The 18,571-nt window shown below is 48.1% G+C and overlaps 1 protein-coding gene across 4 annotated transcripts in view; it reads right to left on the bottom strand.

Moving 5' to 3' along the window:
- Positions 1-765: 765 nt before the first annotated feature.
- Positions 766-18,571, bottom strand: part of LOC147122558 (putative E3 ubiquitin-protein ligase HERC3) — a 106,184-nt gene continuing 88,378 nt past the window's right edge. For 3 of the 4 annotated variants that reach the window (XM_086006726.1, XM_086006717.1, XM_086006707.1), the window contains 8 exons: positions 15,946-16,116; positions 14,905-15,048; positions 13,872-14,038; positions 12,633-12,699; positions 10,346-10,428; positions 7,713-7,896; positions 4,645-4,747; positions 766-2,832 (listed from right to left, as the gene is read on the bottom strand). In XM_086006726.1, the coding sequence (XP_085862852.1) occupies positions 2,624-2,832; positions 4,645-4,747; positions 7,713-7,896; positions 10,346-10,428; positions 12,633-12,699; positions 13,872-14,038; positions 14,905-15,048; positions 15,946-16,116 (1,128 nt within the window). In that variant the 3' untranslated portion in view covers positions 766-2,623. Of the gene's footprint in view, positions 2,833-4,644; positions 4,748-7,712; positions 7,897-10,345; positions 10,429-12,632; positions 12,700-13,763; positions 14,039-14,904; positions 15,049-15,945; positions 16,117-18,571 lie in introns of those variants that run through there. The other variant, XR_015080835.1, reaches the window with a different exon arrangement.

Below are 18,571 nucleotides of genomic sequence, written 5' to 3' on the forward strand. Positions count from 1 at the left end.
AAATGCTGGAAAAACTCAGCAGGCCAGGCAACATCCGTGGAGAGAGAAATAGAGTCAACGTTTCAGGTCGAAACCCTTCGTCAAGACTGAAAAAGCACAGGAAATGAAACAGATTAAAAGGCCAGTTTGGAGGCTAGGAAATGAGGATGAGAGAACAAAAGAGAAGTGAAGAGACTTTAAGAGGTAGTCAAAACGAGACGAGAGGGTGATAGGGCTAGTGGAGACAAAAGACGGCTCTAGATTAAGTGTGAAATGCGCTGTCGGAATGAGAGACAGCTGCCATGTGACAAGTTTTTAAATCCATTTCCAGTAAGCTAAAGAAATCTGTAAATGTATTGACATTTTCTTTGCTCTGAAACTCACCATGTGCAACATTGCATCCTTGACACCACTTCTGCAGCTGTCATCATTCCACAAAAATTACAGCAGACTCACAACATGCCACACTTACCTGGCGTGATGTCCGGACGTCGGGAAACCCGAGCCAGAAGCGGCAAGATCCAAAAATAGGCTGACAACTACTGGCAAGTGCCTGTTAATAGGCAGGTAATTGCCTTTAATCAGCTTCCCACCGCTAGGTGTCGGGTCCATTCGCAAATCGGGGTCCCGACACTTGGGAAAGCTGTTTGACGGTGGGTTCGGGACCCACCGTCAAATCAATTGCACTTTAACCTCTGACCCGCCTCTCTCAGCGCCGACAAAATCGCGGCCTTAGTCTTTGAAGCACCCCCTGGTAAAACACGAGCCGTAAAATATACGCAGAAAAACAAGCAACAAAGCTTTTGGCTTTATTTGTTTATTTATCTTTTAAAAAGTTCTACAACATAAAAAAAAAAGTACACAAGACAGCCGGATTTAATCTGGAGCTTTCTGGAAAATCAAAAAAGGCGAAAGAAATACTAACTTTCTACTCTTGAAATTAAAAAAAAAACCAGGATCACAAATTCTGCCCAGGTCCTCTCAAACTAGGCCTCTCCGTTTACAAGAGGATTTGTACAAGCATACAATACTTTGCAAAGCATTCGATAAGACCGTAGCTAGACTCACCAGACACTACCTCATTCTTACAATGTTTACCGTAAAAGGACGAAAGAGTTGCCCACTTTCTCATACGCAGCTGTCAGATCGTATCCAGCTGGCATTTGTTACACCGTGAATATAGATTAACAGGCAGCTTATTATATTGCGATTACATAATTTCATTTTCTTTTTAAAAATGCTTCTTCGGGCTCCTTTCGAGTTACGCATTCCACAGCACTTGGTTACAGGCTGTATTTTAAAAGCAACGGCCATTAACCCTTCGAAGGACTGCTGCAGCAAATTAAAGAGCGCAGGGGAGGGCGGGGGGGTGCGAAAGCGGTCCTTGGCGTCCGGTCGCGAATCGGCCTGCCTGTTTTCGGCGCCCTGCCCGATTTTCTTTACCACTCAACTCTGTGATGCACCAGCGGACGCGGCGTGGAGCGGGGGCTGCCGGTCCGTCACTGCCACCCGGTATACGCGCCTTCGCCGGAGGCCCGATTTCACAACCATTACGTTTACAAAATGAAGCAACGCTGGCCCTAGAAAAACGGTCGCCGCGCCCGAGCGGGTGGACCCGAGGCGCACCCAACATTGGACATCGTTTAAGTGAGCTGCAGGCATTTGCCGAGCGCCCCCTCCAGGTGAAGAGGCTTCACATTTCGGGTTGCTGGTGGATAGGTCATTAAAGGGGAAGGGGACGAGCTCAGGGGGCTGGGGAGCGACCGGAAGGGTTGACAGTGGGGCATTTGCCGGGGAGGGGTGCGATCATTGAGAGGGAGTCACGGGGGGGTGGGGGGTAACGCGATGGCTGGCAGTGGCCCTCGGCTTTATTGTATGGTCGGGAGGATCACTCCTGCTCCTCCCGGCTCCACATTCAGGTAAGTCTTTGTTTAGCAAACCTGATGGTGGCGGCCTCCAGCAGTCCCTTTAACGGCCGCCTGTTAGGCCGCATGTCGGCCTGCTTTTCCTGAACGCCTCAGGGCAACCCAATCTTGCAGGAGGGGGGCAGGGGTGCCTCAAACAGGCATTAAGCCTCTTATTTCCATACACAAGGGGCCTAACTAACGCTGGTTTCAGGCGTGGGCCCTGGACGCCTGTAATTCGGCCTACACCAATATGGTGGGCGGCGCACTTCCGGCTCGTAATGAGCCCGTGCTTCCTGCCCACTTAGCGCCTGGAAAAAAACGGGCGCGGCGCCGTCGTATTTCTAGGCCATTCTTTGGTCGTGTATATTTCAAGAGATTCCACCAAGTCATGGGGGCGCATCACTGAAACCGAGAAGTGTCTGCCGGGGTTGGATAAACTGGGCGTCTGATCAGTCCTCCTTGTGCATAATGCCAATTAAAACTCGTAACATTCCAACTAAAACCAAATGCCAAAAAAAAATGGCAGCTGCAGCAGTGGCAAAGGCTTGTTTAAAACGTACCCTATGGTTTGGACTGACAGCCACAAAGATAGTCTCTCAGACTACATATATCGTAAAATAATCTTTTAAAACAAGAAGGAATGAGACTGTATTTCGCAAAATAATCTCTAATAATAATGATAAAGTGCTTATTAAAATCGATATATCTCCTTGCACTGGGAAGGAAAAGAGTTCATTTCATACCAAGCTGAAGCCTTCGTGATGGTCTATAGCCTGAGTGAGTTTTGTGCTCAGTGTTGCTTTACTCTGGTACTTGGGCAGATCCAGCAGGTTGTAACAGGTATGAGCCACCGGCAGGTAGCGTTCCCCTCCGGCAGTGGGCTGAATGGTCATCCGGATACTTGCCATCCCATAAATAGGAATGCGGTCACTCCCGGTCAAAAACACTACAGGTAGAACGGAGAAATAAAAAAGGTGAGGAATCCATTCGTGCTCCTCAACAGGAGGTGGCAAAAGTACATAAGCAGATACTTGTGGGTTTAAAAAAAAAAATTAAATGGAGAGGCCTGGCCGGAGGGCCGAGGGTCAAATCGTCAGCCTTGGCTCAGTGGGCCGCACTCTCGCCTCTGAGTCAGAAGACTGTGGGTTCAGGTTCCACTCCAGAGGCTTGCGCACAGATATCTAGGCTGACACTCCAGTGCAGTGCTGAGGGAGTGCTGCACTGCCGGAGGCGCCGTCTTTTGGATGAGATGCTAAATTGAGGCCCCCGTCTGCTCTCTCAGGTAGAAGTAAAAGATCCCCTGGCACTATTACAAAGAAGAGCAGGGGAGTTATCCCTGGTGTCCTGGCCAAATTTTATCCCTCAATCAACATCACTAAAAAACATTATGGGCTGGATTTTGTCAATGGGGACGTGATGGAGGCGGGACTCCCACTTTTTGGGTTGTAGTCCCGCCTCCATCGACTTGTGGCCAACCCACGCTATTTTCCCTTGATTGACCTTGTTAAGCCCGCCCAGCGGGCTCAGCAGGCCAATTAAGGGACATCTGGTTACTGGTGACGTCAGTGATTGACATTTCATCTGTCAAGAGCTTTTGACAGATGAAAAATCAGCGTTTGACAGCTTTGTGAAGCTGTCAAACACTGACTATCTGTCTTCTAACTTGAGTCCTTCTACTCAGACTCAGTTAGAGATCTCTCCAGACCAGAAAGCAGAATGCTGCAGCTTTTGACAGTTCAGCGGCCATTCTGCTTTCTGTGCCGGTGAGCTGAGGGACTCCCGAGAACTGAAGGGAGAAAGCCTGCAAGAGAAAGTAAAGGTAAGTAAAACTTATTAAAACACTTTACACTTACCTCACACACTTACCTCTGCACACATGCACCCATCACTCACCTGCACAACGGACATCTCGACCCCTCCAACCCCTGCAGACCGACGGTCCGCCTCACTAACTTGGCGTGGTTCGGAGCCATCGGACAGCCCACACTTCAGGGCTAAAAATAGGGATTAGGCAAAAAACTGCTTGTTAACTACCTGTTAACAGGCAGTTAATTGGCACTAATCCCCTTCCCGCCTCGGGGAGGCGGCTCCCAGCGGAGGTGCAAAGCCACCGAATTCCGCCCCACCCCCCACCTCCCCACCCATCCCCCCCCCACCCCACCCCCTAGCTAGGAGGCCGATGACCAGGCCTCAGAGTCCTGGAGCTGCCCCAGTATTTTTGGCACTGTGCCTTGCTAGAGAGCCTGCCTTTTACCAGGAGTGTCCCCGACTCACATTAACAGCCAAGGACACCAAAATCAGCCGGCTGGACTGGAACAGCACATTTCTTTTTTAATTTATTTTCGGGATGTGGGTGTCGCTGGCAAGGCCAGCATTTATTGCCCATCCCTAATTGCCCTCAAGAAGGTGGTGGTGAGCTGCCTTCTTGAACCGCTGCAGTCCGTGTGGTGAAGGTGCTCCCACAGTGCTGTTAGGGAGGGAGTTCCAGGATTTTGACCCAGCGACGATGAAGGAACAGCGATATATTTCCAAGTCAGGATGGAGTGTGTGACTAGGAGGGGAACTTGGAGGTGGTGGTGTTCCCATGCACCTGCTGCCCTTGTCCTTCTAGGTGGTAGAGGTGGTGGGTTTGGGAGGTGGTGGGAAGCTAAACCAGCCCCCAGCGTCCTAATCTCTCAACCATCTAAATGTACATTTTCTTGTGAGACATTTTAAACATCCAACAAGGTCACGTTTACACCAAAAGATCCACACTTACACAGAAACAACTTCTTCTTTTCCAATGGAAACTCGTGGAATATTTCCCAAAATATTTTTATCGTAGGATGTGCAGGATGGTAATCCCCTTTGTATATCGCACTCTGGTAATACACAATTCAAAAAAAACATAACTTTGCATGAGAAACCTGCACAGTTCAGGGATCAACACACACACACACAGACACAGACACACACACAGATACACACACCGACACATCCACACACACACACACCGACACATCCACACACACAGACACAGATACACACACCGACACAGCCACACACAGACACACACATACATACATAGACACACACACACAGACACACATAGACACAGACACACACACATACGCACACACAGACATATGTACTCACATATACACACAGACACAGATACACACACCGACACATACACACACACAGACACACACATACATATAGACACACACACACACACAGACACACACACCAACACATACACACAGACACACACACACAGACAGACACACACACAAACATAGACACACACACACACAGACATATCACAGAAACCCCACAGTGCAGATAGAGGCCATTTCGGCCCATCGAGCCTACACCGACACATATGTCATGTACATATGTACTCACATATACACACACAGACACACTTACAAACAGACACCCTCACATATACACACAGGCAGATTCACACAAAAACTCACACACACATACACAAACGCCTGACCAGTAAAACAAAACTACAGAATTTTGAACTTTGAATTGGTTAAGTTTCCTAATGATAAGGTGGCACAGAGTAATACAATCACATTGCAGGAGGAACGCGACTAGACCACAGTTTGCAACTAATTGTTGCAGTTAAATAGACAGCTTTCTTCGTAAAGACAACTTTAATGTGTTTTATAAAATGGGTAGCGAGATCGTCTGGGGGCACCCCAGAGTGATCCGATTCAGATTCATTCCCACAATTCCTCACAATGGGCGGTTCCAGATCTTTAAACAGTAAAAGTGTATCAGAGGATGTCCCACCAGCCAGCTCTCGAGCACCCCCTAGTGGCTGGCCGACCATCACCGGTGCGGACCTTTCATTTATAAAAATCTGCCCTCCGCTCTCCGGCCTCTAGTCTAGGGTGATGTTTGGCACAGGGAGACTCTACAAAGGGTGGGGGGAATTAGCTGAGCCTGTGGTCAGTTTTATAGTATAGATACCATCTTCGCAGGGCGAACGGAAAGGAGTAACTCATCCCAGATTGCTGGCACAGATCAGGTAACGTAAAGGGGTTATGTAGCTCCTCACATTCTAACATACAGAACAACTTGCATATCCTAACTCGCACCAAGTCCCGTTCACCCATCATCACTGTGCTCGCTGACCTACATTGGCTCCCGGTCCCTGAACACCTCCACTTAAAAATTCTCATCCTCGTGTTCTAATCCCTCCGTGGCCTCGCCCCTCCCTATCTCTGTAATCTCCTCCAACTCCCTCACCCCAGAGATCTCTGTGTTCCTCCAACTCTGGCCTCTTGTCCATCCTTGGCCCCACCAGTGGTGGCCATGCCTTCAGCCGTCTAGGCCCCAAGTTCTGGAGTTCCCTCCCTAAACCTCTCCGCCTCTCCTCCTCCTTTAAGACGCTCCTTAAAACCCGACCTCACTGACCAAGTCACCTGTCCTAATGTCTGCAAGGATGTTCTTGCCATGGAGGGAGTGCAGCGAAGATTCACCAGACTGATACCTGGGATGGCAGAAATAACATATGAGGAGAGATTGGGTCGATTGGGCTTATATTCGCTGGAGTTTAGAAGAATGAGAGGGGATCTCATTGAAACTTCTAAAATTCTAACAGGACTAGACAGACTAGATGCAGGAAGGATGTTCCCGATGGCGGGGGAGTCCAGAACCAGGGGTCACAGTCTAAGGATAAGGGGTAAGCCATTTAGGACTGAGATGAGGAGGAATTTCTTTACCCAGAGAGTGGTGAACCTGTGGAATTCTCTACCACAGAAGGCAGTTGAGGCCAATTCATTAAATATATTCAAGAAGGAGTTAGATATATTTCTTAAGGCTAAAGGGATCAAGGGATATGGGGAGAAAGCAGGGACAGGGTACTGAATTTGGATGATCAGCCACGATCTTAAATGGCGGAGCAGGCTCGAGGGGCCGAATGGCCTACTCCTGCTCCTATCTTCTATGTTTCTTCATTGGCTCGGTGTCAATTTATGTCCGATTACGCTGCTGCGAGGCACCTTGGGACGTTTTACTGCGTTAAAGGCGCTATATAAATGCAAGCTGTCGGCGACGTCTGACTGGATTTCAGAGGCGCGAGACACCATTTCAGTAGATGGGATCTTTACAGAACTGGAACAACATCAGAATCAACAATTTCAAAAAGCCACAGAATTCACGAAGCAATCCTCTGATTTACAGAACAAAACCCTTCAGCTTTGCTACTGGAAAGCAAGGGCACCCCATCTGAAAACGGTGAGCTTGCACCTGCCTCGACACGAGTGGCAAGTTGGAGGAGAGATTTCTTGATTCAGCAACCTTCTCGTTGTAGAACCCGCCATCCCATTGATGAAAATGAGCAGGTTCTACAAGGGCCAGGTTACTGCTTAGGTGGTGATGGTGAAAAAGATGCCAAGTTAATGCAGTAGCAGAGGTGGGGGGGGGGATTATTTGCTCTTTACACAACTATATTGGGAGGGGAGGGAAATTGGTCAACAACTCCAAAAAGCCAGTCTATGGCCTAGCTACCAAAATTGGTCTGCAGCAAAACAAAATGGCCATTTGTGTTCATTTTGTGTCAATAAATCCTGGGAAACTCACCATTACAGGAATTGTCACAGGTAGGATATTACCAGTGGGCTCCGGCATTACTCAAGGCCGCAGGATGTTTTGGGAATTAATCGTTATTGCCACATTAGAAGACAACAAACAAACTTTGTCTCCATGTCAACAGACCAGAGTAATGATTTTGCTGATATTATTGGCTAAGGGCCATGAGTTCTTGTCGGGCTGTAACCAGGCCGGGGTTAGGACCCTGTGAGCACATTGCCCTGTGAGGCCTCTTACCATCTCTAACTCCTTCCAGTTGTAGCTGGTGTTTCCGACCACCATGGCCATCAGCTCACTGGGCTGGAAGAGCTGAAGCACTTTCCCTCCACAGACCTTCAAGAAGCCACTGGAGAAGGCGGAGAAGAGCTCATGGACAGAGGTGTTGAAGATGTAGTCCACATAGGCTTGCACAAATTCCTTCCTGGGGAACGACAGTCACCGTGAAGATTACAAGTGCAACATGGCAAGCGATCATTTTCAGTAGCCAAACATACTTAACGGGGTCAACTTTTAAATCCTTTGACTGTTTCTTCTGCATCTCAACACTCCACTCCCCGTTTTGGGAGGTCTGGCAGCAAGCACCAACTATAAAACACTGTTGCCCAACTAAACCAGTCTGAATTGTTATAATCCAAAAAAATCACTTAGGAGCAACAAGTAGACTCCTCGAGCATCGATTAGGAGGTCAACACATCTGCTCTGACCTCAGAAGATAAGCTACCTGTGTCAGCTTGGCTCAGTAGGTAGCACTCTCACATCAGAGTTCGAAAGTTGTAGATTCAAGCCCCACTCCAGCACGTAATCGAGGCTGTCACTTCATTGCAGCACTGAGGGAGTGCTGCACTCTCAGAGAAAGAAAGAACTTGCATTTATATAGCGCCTTTCATGATCTCGGGACGTCCCAAAGCGCTTTACAGCCAATGAATACTTTTGAGAGTGTAGGCACTGTGTTTATTAGCCAATCTGCGCACAGCAAGCTCCCACAAACAGCAATGTGATAATGAGCAGATAATCTGTTTTTAGTGATGTTGGTTGAGGGATAAATATTGGCCAGGACACCGGGGATAACTCCCCTGCTCTTCTTCGAAATAGTGTCATGTCTACCAGAGAGGGCAGACGGGGCCTCGGTTTAATGTCTCGTCCGAAAGGCAGCACCTCCGACAGTGCAGCCCTCCCTCAGTACTGCCAGCCTGGATTATGAGCTCAGGTCTCTGGAGTGGGGCCTGAACCCACAACCTTCTGACTCAGAGGCGGGAGTGCTGTCACTGAGCCATGGCTGACACCTCAAGAGGTGCCTTTCTGCGAGTTAGACATGAAGCTGAGGCTCCGTCTGCCTGATCTGGTAGTTCAGGTGAATGTAAAAGATCCCACGGGCCTTATTCAAAGAGCAAAGAGTTCTGCTGATGCCCTCCTCAAGCAACACTCAAAAAAACAGATTAACTGATCATTCATCTCAGTTGCTGTTTGTGGGATCTTGCTGTGTGCAAATTGGCTGCCGTGTTTGCCTACATAGCAACGGTGACTACATTTCAAGATGAATTCATTAAGCGCTTTGGAGACATCCTAACTATATAAATGCAAGCTCTTTCATCTTTCTTATACATACGAACAATTCAGTTTATTCAGATGTCTTTTCATTAATTTAAGGTAACGCAACAATTGAAACACAAGACACAGCAGGAGATCTGTGTCTTCAAATACTAAGGCTGTGCTCTGCCTCCAAGAACAGCACCCCTAGTGGCAGAGACAGCTCAAAAGAAGAGATCATTGCCAAACACCAAGAAAATAAAGAAACATCAGGCTCTGTACTCAAGTCAACATGAGCCCTTGCTGTGCTCTCTGACCAGTAAATGTGCTACTCACGTTAATTGGGATTGGGGGAAGAGGTAAGAGGGAAGAATTACATAGACTTTTACATCACAGGAACAGGCCATTCGGGCCCAACAGGTCTATGCTGCACACGAGCCTCCTCCCACCTTACTTCATCTCACCCTATCAACATAACCTTCTATTCCTTTCTCCCCAATATACTTATCTAGCTTCCCCTTAAATGCTAAATCTATGCTAATCCCCTCAACCACTCCCTATGGTAGCGAGTTCCACACTCTCACCACTCTCTGAGTAAAAAGGGTTTCTCCTGAATTCCTTAATGGATTTATTGGAGCCTACCTTATATTTATGGCCTCCAGTTTTGGACTCCCTCACAAGTGGAACCATCTTCTCTACGTCTACCCTATGGAACCCCTTCATAATTCTAAAGACCCCTAAACAGGTCGCCCCTCAGCCTTCTCTTTTCTAGAGAAAAGAGCCCCAGCCTGTTAAGTCTTAGTAAGTCAGAATTGTGTAAGAATTTTCTCTGGGCAAAATAAAAATGCACTTTTCTGCACCAAATACAGTCTGTAAGTTCCAATTTCAGATTTTTATCATTTGTAGGCAAGTGTCACATCCTCCATCAGAAATAAACTAGCTCTACAATTCTGTGTTCAGGCAATATACAGGAAACTTTCGATTAACCGGCCCCTAAATAACCGGAAATCTCGGTTAACCGGCAAAATTCAGGAGTAGGTTCAGGTAACTTTTATTACTTGCCTTGCTCCATGTGTTGCTGTGCAAGGGTGTGGCTGCAGCTGTTGCTAAGCTACAGAGACGCTTGCAACTTGTGGCCATTGTTCTGAAGCTGTTGCTAAGCAACAGGGTTTGTTGCTTTATACGGAGCTCTCAGCTCCGTGTCTTTTACTATAGCATTCGGTTATCCGGAATTTTTGATGAACCGGCACCACGTCGGTCCCATCCGTGCCGGATAAAAGAAAGTTTCCTGTACTCTCACCCAGACCTCCTCATTGAAGAGTGAGGTGACAATGCAGACTCACCTGTTCTCCTTCTTCACAGGTAGGCTCTTACCGCCAGGGACCAGCTCCTGGAGCTCAGCGACTCCATAGTTTTCTCGAAGAATCTGTTCATTTCAACAGGGCAAAGAGTTAAGAAATGAAAATTGGTGGGGGAAAATCACACACAATGATTCTCAGTTTGTTCCCACCCTCACAAGACATTGTGCGGAAACCGTTTGCGAACCTACTTTATTTCACAAGAGAATTGTGGATGAGGAAAGCCACCCTATTGCATCCATCTCCCCTTTCCCATTGTTTTTTCTTATTCATTTGTGGGATGTGGGCATCACCGGCAAGGCCAGCATTTATTGCCCATCCCTAATTGCCCTCGAGAAGGTGGTGGTGAGCCACCTTCTTGAACCGCTGCAGTCCGTGTGGTGAAGGTACTCCCACAATGCTGTTTGGTCTTATTATTTTGTTTCGTAGCAGTTTGTTACAACTGAGTGGCTTGCTGGGCCATTTCAGAGGGCACGCAGTTAAGAGTCAATCACATTGCTGTGGGTCTGGAGTCACATATAGGCCAGACCGGGTAAGGACAGCAGATTTCCTTTCCTAAAGGACATTAGTGAACCAGATGGGTTTTTATGACATTCCGATAATTTCATGGTTACCATTACTGACACTAGCTTTTTTATTCCAGATTTATTTAATTAACTGAATTTAAATTCCTCAGCTGCCGTGGTGGGATTTGAACTCACGTCTCCGGATCATTGGTCCAGGCCTCAGGATTACTAGCCCAGTGACATTACCACTACGCTACCGTTCCCCGCCCCAATTGTTTTTTTTAAATGATTCCATGGTTTTTGCCTCCGCTCCTCTATCTGGAAATTCATTCCACAAGTTGATCACTCTTTGTGTGTGAAGAAGAATTTCCTTACACCAGTACCCTCCTCCAGTATGACCCCGTGTCCAATGTTCCCAGTGAGCTGCGCGGTCGCACAGCATACTAGGGAACCCGCGCAGCCGGCTTTTCAATACAAAACCGCGCATGGCCCGCGCGGCCCCTTAAAGGGGCCGCCCAGGGCCAAACAAAATTAGAGGGAACATTGCCTGTGCCCACTAGTTATACACCCACAATTTAATTTTAAGTAACATTCTGAATTAACGTTTTCCACTCCCCTATCGACCTCTATAAGCTCACCTCTCAGACTCCCGCTTTCCAGGCTGAAAAAGGCCACGTTTCTCCAGTCTTTTCCTTATAACTGCAACCTCGGACGCTGGGATCAGCCCTGGTGGCTGCTCTCTCCATTGCTCCCAGCACGTGAATGCCTCTCTCTGTTATTTCTTGGCAACCAGAACTGGACTCAAGGTGCGGTCTGACCAGAGCACCGTACCGTTTGAACGTTACCTCCCCTGACTGACACGCTAATGTTTTGGCTGCGGAGGCCAACGTTCAATTGGGTTTGCTGATTGCTGGTTAATCAGGTGGCCAACCCTCCAGGACTGCCCTGGAATCTCCAGGAATTGAAGATTAACCTCCTGGACACTGCTGCGGGCAACCCAGGAGAAAAATCACAGGGGCATTAAAAAAAAAGTCCTTTTTTTCCCCATTTTTAAAATTTGTTTATTAGTTATAAAAGTATTGGAGATGGACTGTCAGTCAAGAATCATCCAATCCGGTAACAAAGGAGTCTGTTTGCTTTCCAATTGGCCTGGGAAGGTGGGCCACTGTGAAGATGGCCATGTTGGCCGACCAGTGGCGGGAGTGCAGGGGGCCGGACGGTTGGAGGTGGGCCGGTCGCACCAGGAAACCTCCAGGGACACGTCCAACCAGAGTTGGCAAGCCTACTGGTTAATTAAAATCAACAGGGGATTGACAGGGTGGATGCTGAGAGGCTGTTTTCCCCCTGGCTGGAGAGTCTAGAACTAGGGGTCACAGTCTCAGGATAAGGGGTCGGCCATTTAAGACCGAGATGAGGAGGAATTTCTTCACTCAGAGGGTTGTGAATCTTTGGAATTCTCTGCCCCAGAGGGCTGTGGATGCTGAGTCTTTGAGTAGATTCAAGGCTGAGACCGATAGATTTTTTGGACTCTAGGGGAATCAAGGGATATGGAGATTGGGCGGGAAAGTGGAGTCGAGGTCGATGATCAGCCATGGTCTTATTGAATGGCTCGAGGGGGCTGTATGTCCGACTCCTGCTCCTATTTCTTATGTTCTTATGTTGTTATAACAGCGCCTGCTTTGGAGGATAACGGGCTGGGAGCAATGAAGCAATTGCAACAAGCCAGTCTTCCCAAGGTAAAGAGTCGAGGCAAAAACAGCCCTTACCGCAAAATTGAGACAGAAAGTTTCTTCAATGTTGTCGTCGGGGTAATCCAGCAGCTCCTGCAGGCTCCTTAAAGAAAAGGAAAGCTCCCTGATCAGAAGGTTGTCTGAGTAAGCTAAAGTGATTTGCTAAAATCATCACTCCATTCACATATAAACCCGTATTGTGTCCCAATCGCCAGGTAAATGGAAGGGGGGAAAGAGTCTGCAACGATTCTCTTTTTGGGGGTTCAGGTCCCACTCCAGAGAACCTAAGCACATAATCCAGATGGATGTTTCTTTAGCTACTTCCCAATCCGCAGGCACTGTTCCCATCCCTAATGATTCCGCAAGGACAGCGATAAGGACATGCCGCCATTCTTAATACCTTTATGTATGTCCCTTTGGGGTCTGGTACCTTATCTAACATTCTGCTCCTTATGAAGTTTTTTTTTAAAAAGTACTTCCTCCACCTGCATTGGAAATTGAGTTCCGTGCTCGTGAACCTGGCCATGGCCTCCCCCTGGAGTTTCCGCGATCTTTTGCGCTAGTTTTAAAAAACGTCGCGCTAGAAGCCGGCACCGCCCAGAAAACTGGCCACGCCCACCGCCCCCCCAGATCGAATCAATCACCATTGGGGGTTTCCGCTAATTGCGCTCGTTTGCCGGCCTTTAGAGGAGGCTCCAAAAATTAAGCTGGATCTTTTGGGCGCAAGGACACATTTTAAAAGCTTTTGAACGTAATTGTTTTTTTGAATTTACTAAGAAACTGACTACTGTACACCAATATAACCAGCAAATGGTTCTGTGTAATTTTCCAAAGTCATTTTCAGTCTTTTAAAAATCGGGTTACTCACAGGTGATGGATTAAAAATGCTTATTTTTTTGGTGATTAAACCCATTTTCAGCTGTATTACTCAAACTGCGCCAAGCTATCATCTTAAATATATATCAAAGAATATGTTTCAAAGCAAAATATTTTTTACATTACGTTTTAAAATGCTTGCGCTGGTTCATGGCAGATTTTGTGTTCGGTGATATGCAAATAAGTTTGAGCGGAAACTCGAGAAATAAAAAACATTTCTCCAAACGGATGTAATTTGTGCCCGGATCACCGACTGCACCCAAAGCGGAAACCCTACCCCAATGTCCTTACCGGTTTGGAAAGAGGTCGGCCAAGATTCCGGTCTCGAAACTGGAGGAAAACTGCCCCCAAGGGCTAGGAACGCAAGGCATCAGGCAACACCGTGCGTGAGCCACTCACCTGCCCTCCGTGGGAGAGAGCTGTTTCAGGTCTTCCAGAGAGGGTTTCACATTCAGCAGTTTTTTGTAGAGTATGAGTGGAAATTGCAGATCCACCACTGTGAAGTTATAAATGGCCAGGCCACACAGGATCCCAATCAGATGGAACCAGTTCAATTCCACAAACGTCTGGGGTTTTGGGAAAGGGGAGGAAGGAGACATCAGGCAAAATGCTTATTAGTTCAAACACGCTGCAATTCTACACATTATTAACAGGGCAAGAGACAATGGCGTCAGCAAATGCGGTTACACAACCTCTTTCCACGCACTGATACCCGGAGCCCTCATTCCTGCCAAATCACTCACCGTCTCCTAACCCCTGCTGTTCACACACCCTGGGCACAAGTTCTACTACGGCACAGAGGCACAGCAAAGACTGCGCTGTACGTCCTTCAATGTTCCTGGTTTGTAGCCGGGAGCAGATAACGTAACCAGAAACAGTCCAATCCATTATTTGTGACCTGATACTCAACTCCACTAAACAGGCCAAGCTGACCGCAGATCTTCCTTCACAGACCTTTAGGACACTGGTTTGTACGGAATGGAATGTCAGGCAGAGCCTGTTGATATCCATTAGCGTCACATAGCGTTGGCCCCTTTAAGAGAGCTAACTGCAGCTTTGCTTATTTAGAAACATTTTTTTTAAATTAAGTTTGTCACATTGGCTTCCAGTCCATCTGCAGGTGGGATCTGTAACTCTCTCCCCAAAAAGCCATTGAGGCTGAGGCGGAGGGTGGGGGCTGGGGGGTTGGGGTTCAATTGAAAATTTCAAAACTAATAGATTTTTGTTTGGCAAGGGTATTAAGGGTTACAGAGTAGATGGAGTTAAGATACGGATAACCATGAGCTCACTGAATGGCGGAACAGACTCGAGGGGCTGAATGGCCCACTCCCGTTCCTATGTTCCGCAGATTCGTAACAGCGAAGGAACGCTCAAGACTTTCGGGAGAGTTTCATAGGAGGTAAAAAAGCGAGAGAGTAATAATGCCACTCACTTTTTCTGAAAACCACAAAAGCCTGGACTGCTCATAATACGTGAACATCCCGTACTTGGGATCCAGCAGCTCCTTCAGCAGCAGCAGGAAGAATTCCTTCGTCACCCCGCCGTCGTCCACTGCTTCCTCACCCAGGAACACCACCTGCTCCGGCAACAAATCAGCAGAATCAGATCGAGGCCGCTTTCCCAACCCCCCCCCACCCCCTCCGACCCCCCCCCCGCCCCCTCCCCCCATACAAAAAGGACAAAAATTACTTTAACGTGGAGGAAAAGCAAACTGTATTCTCACAAGTTTAAAGAAATGGCACCTAGACAAGAGGTGGTTAATATGCTAAATGGAATTTGTTTTCCCCCCCCCGCAGAGATGAAACAATACGCATTTCGTTAGCTTGTCCGGGTAATCGAAAAACACCTCACACCCATTGTGTTGGGAAGTCCTTTTAACCATGATTGTCCATGAACAGAGAGAAACAAAAAAAACAGAGGCTGCGACACAGACAACCGGTAGGTAGGGGGTGGTGGGGGCGGGGGGGGGCAGTGAGGGGGAGACGGTGAGGTTTAAAACAGGAAGGCTGTGAAGGCAAAAAGATAGTGACTGAGATTGGACCCAGCTTCAGAGAGTCAGAGGTGCTGGAGGAACCGTTAGAATATATCTTATTTAAGTCAAGTATGACAACTGACGTGGGGAATCGTGGCGCGTACTTTGTTGTGTATCATTTCGCAAAGATAAGCTGCACTGAATCAAGTGAGTCGGATCATAATTGCTGTTTTGCATGCCCACCTTATGATGAAATAAAACATTATAGTATTGTATTCATCCCCGTCTCACCAAAAGTTCGCTCAGTCTGGATCACAAGGGATTACACTATTGCACCCATGACCTTCTGCCTCAGAAGCGTGAATGCTACCAACTGAGCCAAGGCTGACACCTGGACACAAAGGACTATGGCCTGGGCACCCCCTGACTATTTATTCAATTAGAATTTAATGTGCAATAATCTGAGTCCATTTCCCAGTCTAACAGCAGCAATCCTCTTACCTTCAAAGGCTTTTTCAAGTCCACATCTGAATGAATGCTCAGCTCTCTCAACGCGTCACTGACCAGGTTAGTCCGCTGAACATGCAGAACGAGGAAGGGGCTGCTCGTCAGGAATGGTCCCAGTGTGAGCAGCATGAAGATGTTCTCCAGACTGGTCCTGTTCACTGCTATCTGTATAACAGGGACACAGTGGGGACTATTTAAATCCCTTTTCATTAACCGCCTTAACCTTTGCACTCCTCTAGCCCTAGTGGAGGAGAAGCATCCGGGAAGGCGCCGAACACCTCGAGTCTCTTCGCCGGGAGCAAGCGGAAGCCAAGCGCAGGCAGCGCAAGGAGCGCACGTCAACCCAAGCACCCCACCCACCCACCCGCCCCTTCAACCACCGTCTGCCCCACCTGTGACAGAGACTGTAGGTCCCACATTGGACTCGTCAGTCACCTGCGAACTCATTTTTAATGTGGAAGCAAGTCATCCTCGGTTCCGCGGGACTGCCTAAGAAGAAGAAGCCCTGTAACCCTCCAAGAACTTTACATTGCTCCAGCTCTGCCCTCTTACACATCTCCGATGCCTTTCGCCCCACCATTGGTGTTCGTGCCTGCAGCCATCTAGGAATTCTCTCTCTAAACTCTGCTGCCCGTGTCCTAACTCGCGCCAAGTCCCGTTCATCCATCACCCCTGTGCTCGCTGAGCTACACTGGCTCCCGATACCGAACACTTCCATTTAAAAATTCCCATCCTCGTGTTCAAATCCCTCCATAGCCTCGCCCCTCTACCTATCTCTATCACCTCCTCCAGCCCTACAACCCTCCGAGAATCTGCCCTCTTGTCCATCCTCCCCTCCCCCCCACTTCCTTCACACCAGCAGGGGGGGGAGTGAGAGAGAGTTCCAGATTGACACTACCCTTGGCGTGAAAAAGTGCTTCCTGATTTCACTCCTCTGATTTCACTCCTCTGATTTCACTCCTCTGATTTCACTCCTCTGATTTCACTCCTCTGATTTCACTCCTGAATGACTAGGCTCCAATTTTAAGGTTGTGCCCCCTTGTGGCCTTATTCTCAAGGTTACTCCACATATTCAAAAAGCAAAAGCAAAAAAAAACTTGCAGATGCCAGAAATCTAAAATAAGAGTAGAAAATGCTGACAACACTCAGGTCAGTCAGTGTCTTGTGGCGAGAGCGAGCAAGTTAACATTTCGGGCAGGATTTTCATTCAGGAGTCGGGTTAGAGGCGGGACTACAACTTTCGGGGTTGTAGTCCCGCCTCCATCGAGATGCGGCCAATCCACGCGATTTTCACTTGATTGACCTTGTTGAGCCCGCCCAGCAGGCTCAGCAGGCCAATTAAGGACCACCCGGCAACAGGTGACGTCACAGACTGAAATTTCATCTGTCAAGAGGTTTTGACAGATGAAATATCAGTGTTTCACAGCTGTTTGAAGCTGTCAAACACTGAGTCTTACTTCTAACCTGAGTCCTTCTCCCCAGACTCCATTAGAAATCTCTCCTGCACAGTAAGCTGAAGGCTGTCGCTTTTAACAGTTCGCAGCCATTCTGCTTTCTGTGCCGGTGAGATGAGGGACTCCCGGGACCTAAAGGAAGGAAGGCTGAAAAGGTAAGAAAAGGTAATTTAAACTTCTTTAATCATTTTAGACACACCAAACCTTTGCACTCATGCACCCATCACTCACCTGAACACCGACATCTCGACCCCTCCAAGTCCTTCAACCCGACGGCCCGCCTCCTCTAACTTGGCGTGGTTTGGAGCCGTCGGGAATCCCACACGACAACCTTCAAAATAGGGATTAGGCTAAAAACTGCCTGTTAACTACCTGTTAACAGGCAGTTAATTGGCACTAATCCCTTCCCGCCTCGGGTAGGTGGGTCCCAGTGCGGGGCGGGTACCCGCCTCCTTTGAAACTAGCATGGAGGCGGGTTTGGGTGCGGGATGGGGTCGGGACCCCTGATTTGGGGATTTTAACCCCCCACACGCCTCCAATCCTGACTCCACGGCCCAATGAAAATGCTGCCCTTCATGTGCGAACCCGTCTTCAGAACAGTTCCAGAATTTTCCGTTGTTACTCCAAATGTTCTACTTCCCATTCCCAGCCAGTCAATGCAGCCACAGAAGCTGTATAAAACACGCACTCATCAAGCTTACAAGAATCAATCGCAATGGTTCATTGTTCAGTTTTCAGTCGGCATCTGCAACGAGTATCCCGGCTGCTCGTGTTCACCAGAGACGCAAACAGCACAGAAGGAGGCCATTCGGCCCATCGTGCCTGTGCCAGCTCTATGAAAGAGCTCTCCAATTAGCCCCACTCGCCCACACCCCTGCTCTTTCCCCGTAGCCCTGCAAATTTTTCCTTTTCAAGTATTTATCCAATTCCCTTTTGAAAGTTACTATTGAATCTGCAGCGCATTCCAGATCACAACAACTCACTGTGGAAAAAACAATTCTCCTCATCTCACCACTGGTCCTTTTGCCAATTATCCTAAATCTGTGTCCTCCAGTTACCGACCCTCCTGCCAGTGGAAACAGTCTATCAGAACGCTTCATATTTTTTGACACCTCTATTAAATCTCCCCGTAACCTTCTCTGCTCTGAGGAGAACAACCCCAGCTT

Source organism: Somniosus microcephalus, chromosome 2 (genome assembly GCF_052327205.1).
Source record: "Somniosus microcephalus isolate GS21.2 chromosome 2, FLI_Smic_1.0, whole genome shotgun sequence".
In the NCBI taxonomy this organism is placed as follows: domain Eukaryota; kingdom Metazoa; phylum Chordata; class Chondrichthyes; order Squaliformes; family Somniosidae; genus Somniosus; species Somniosus microcephalus.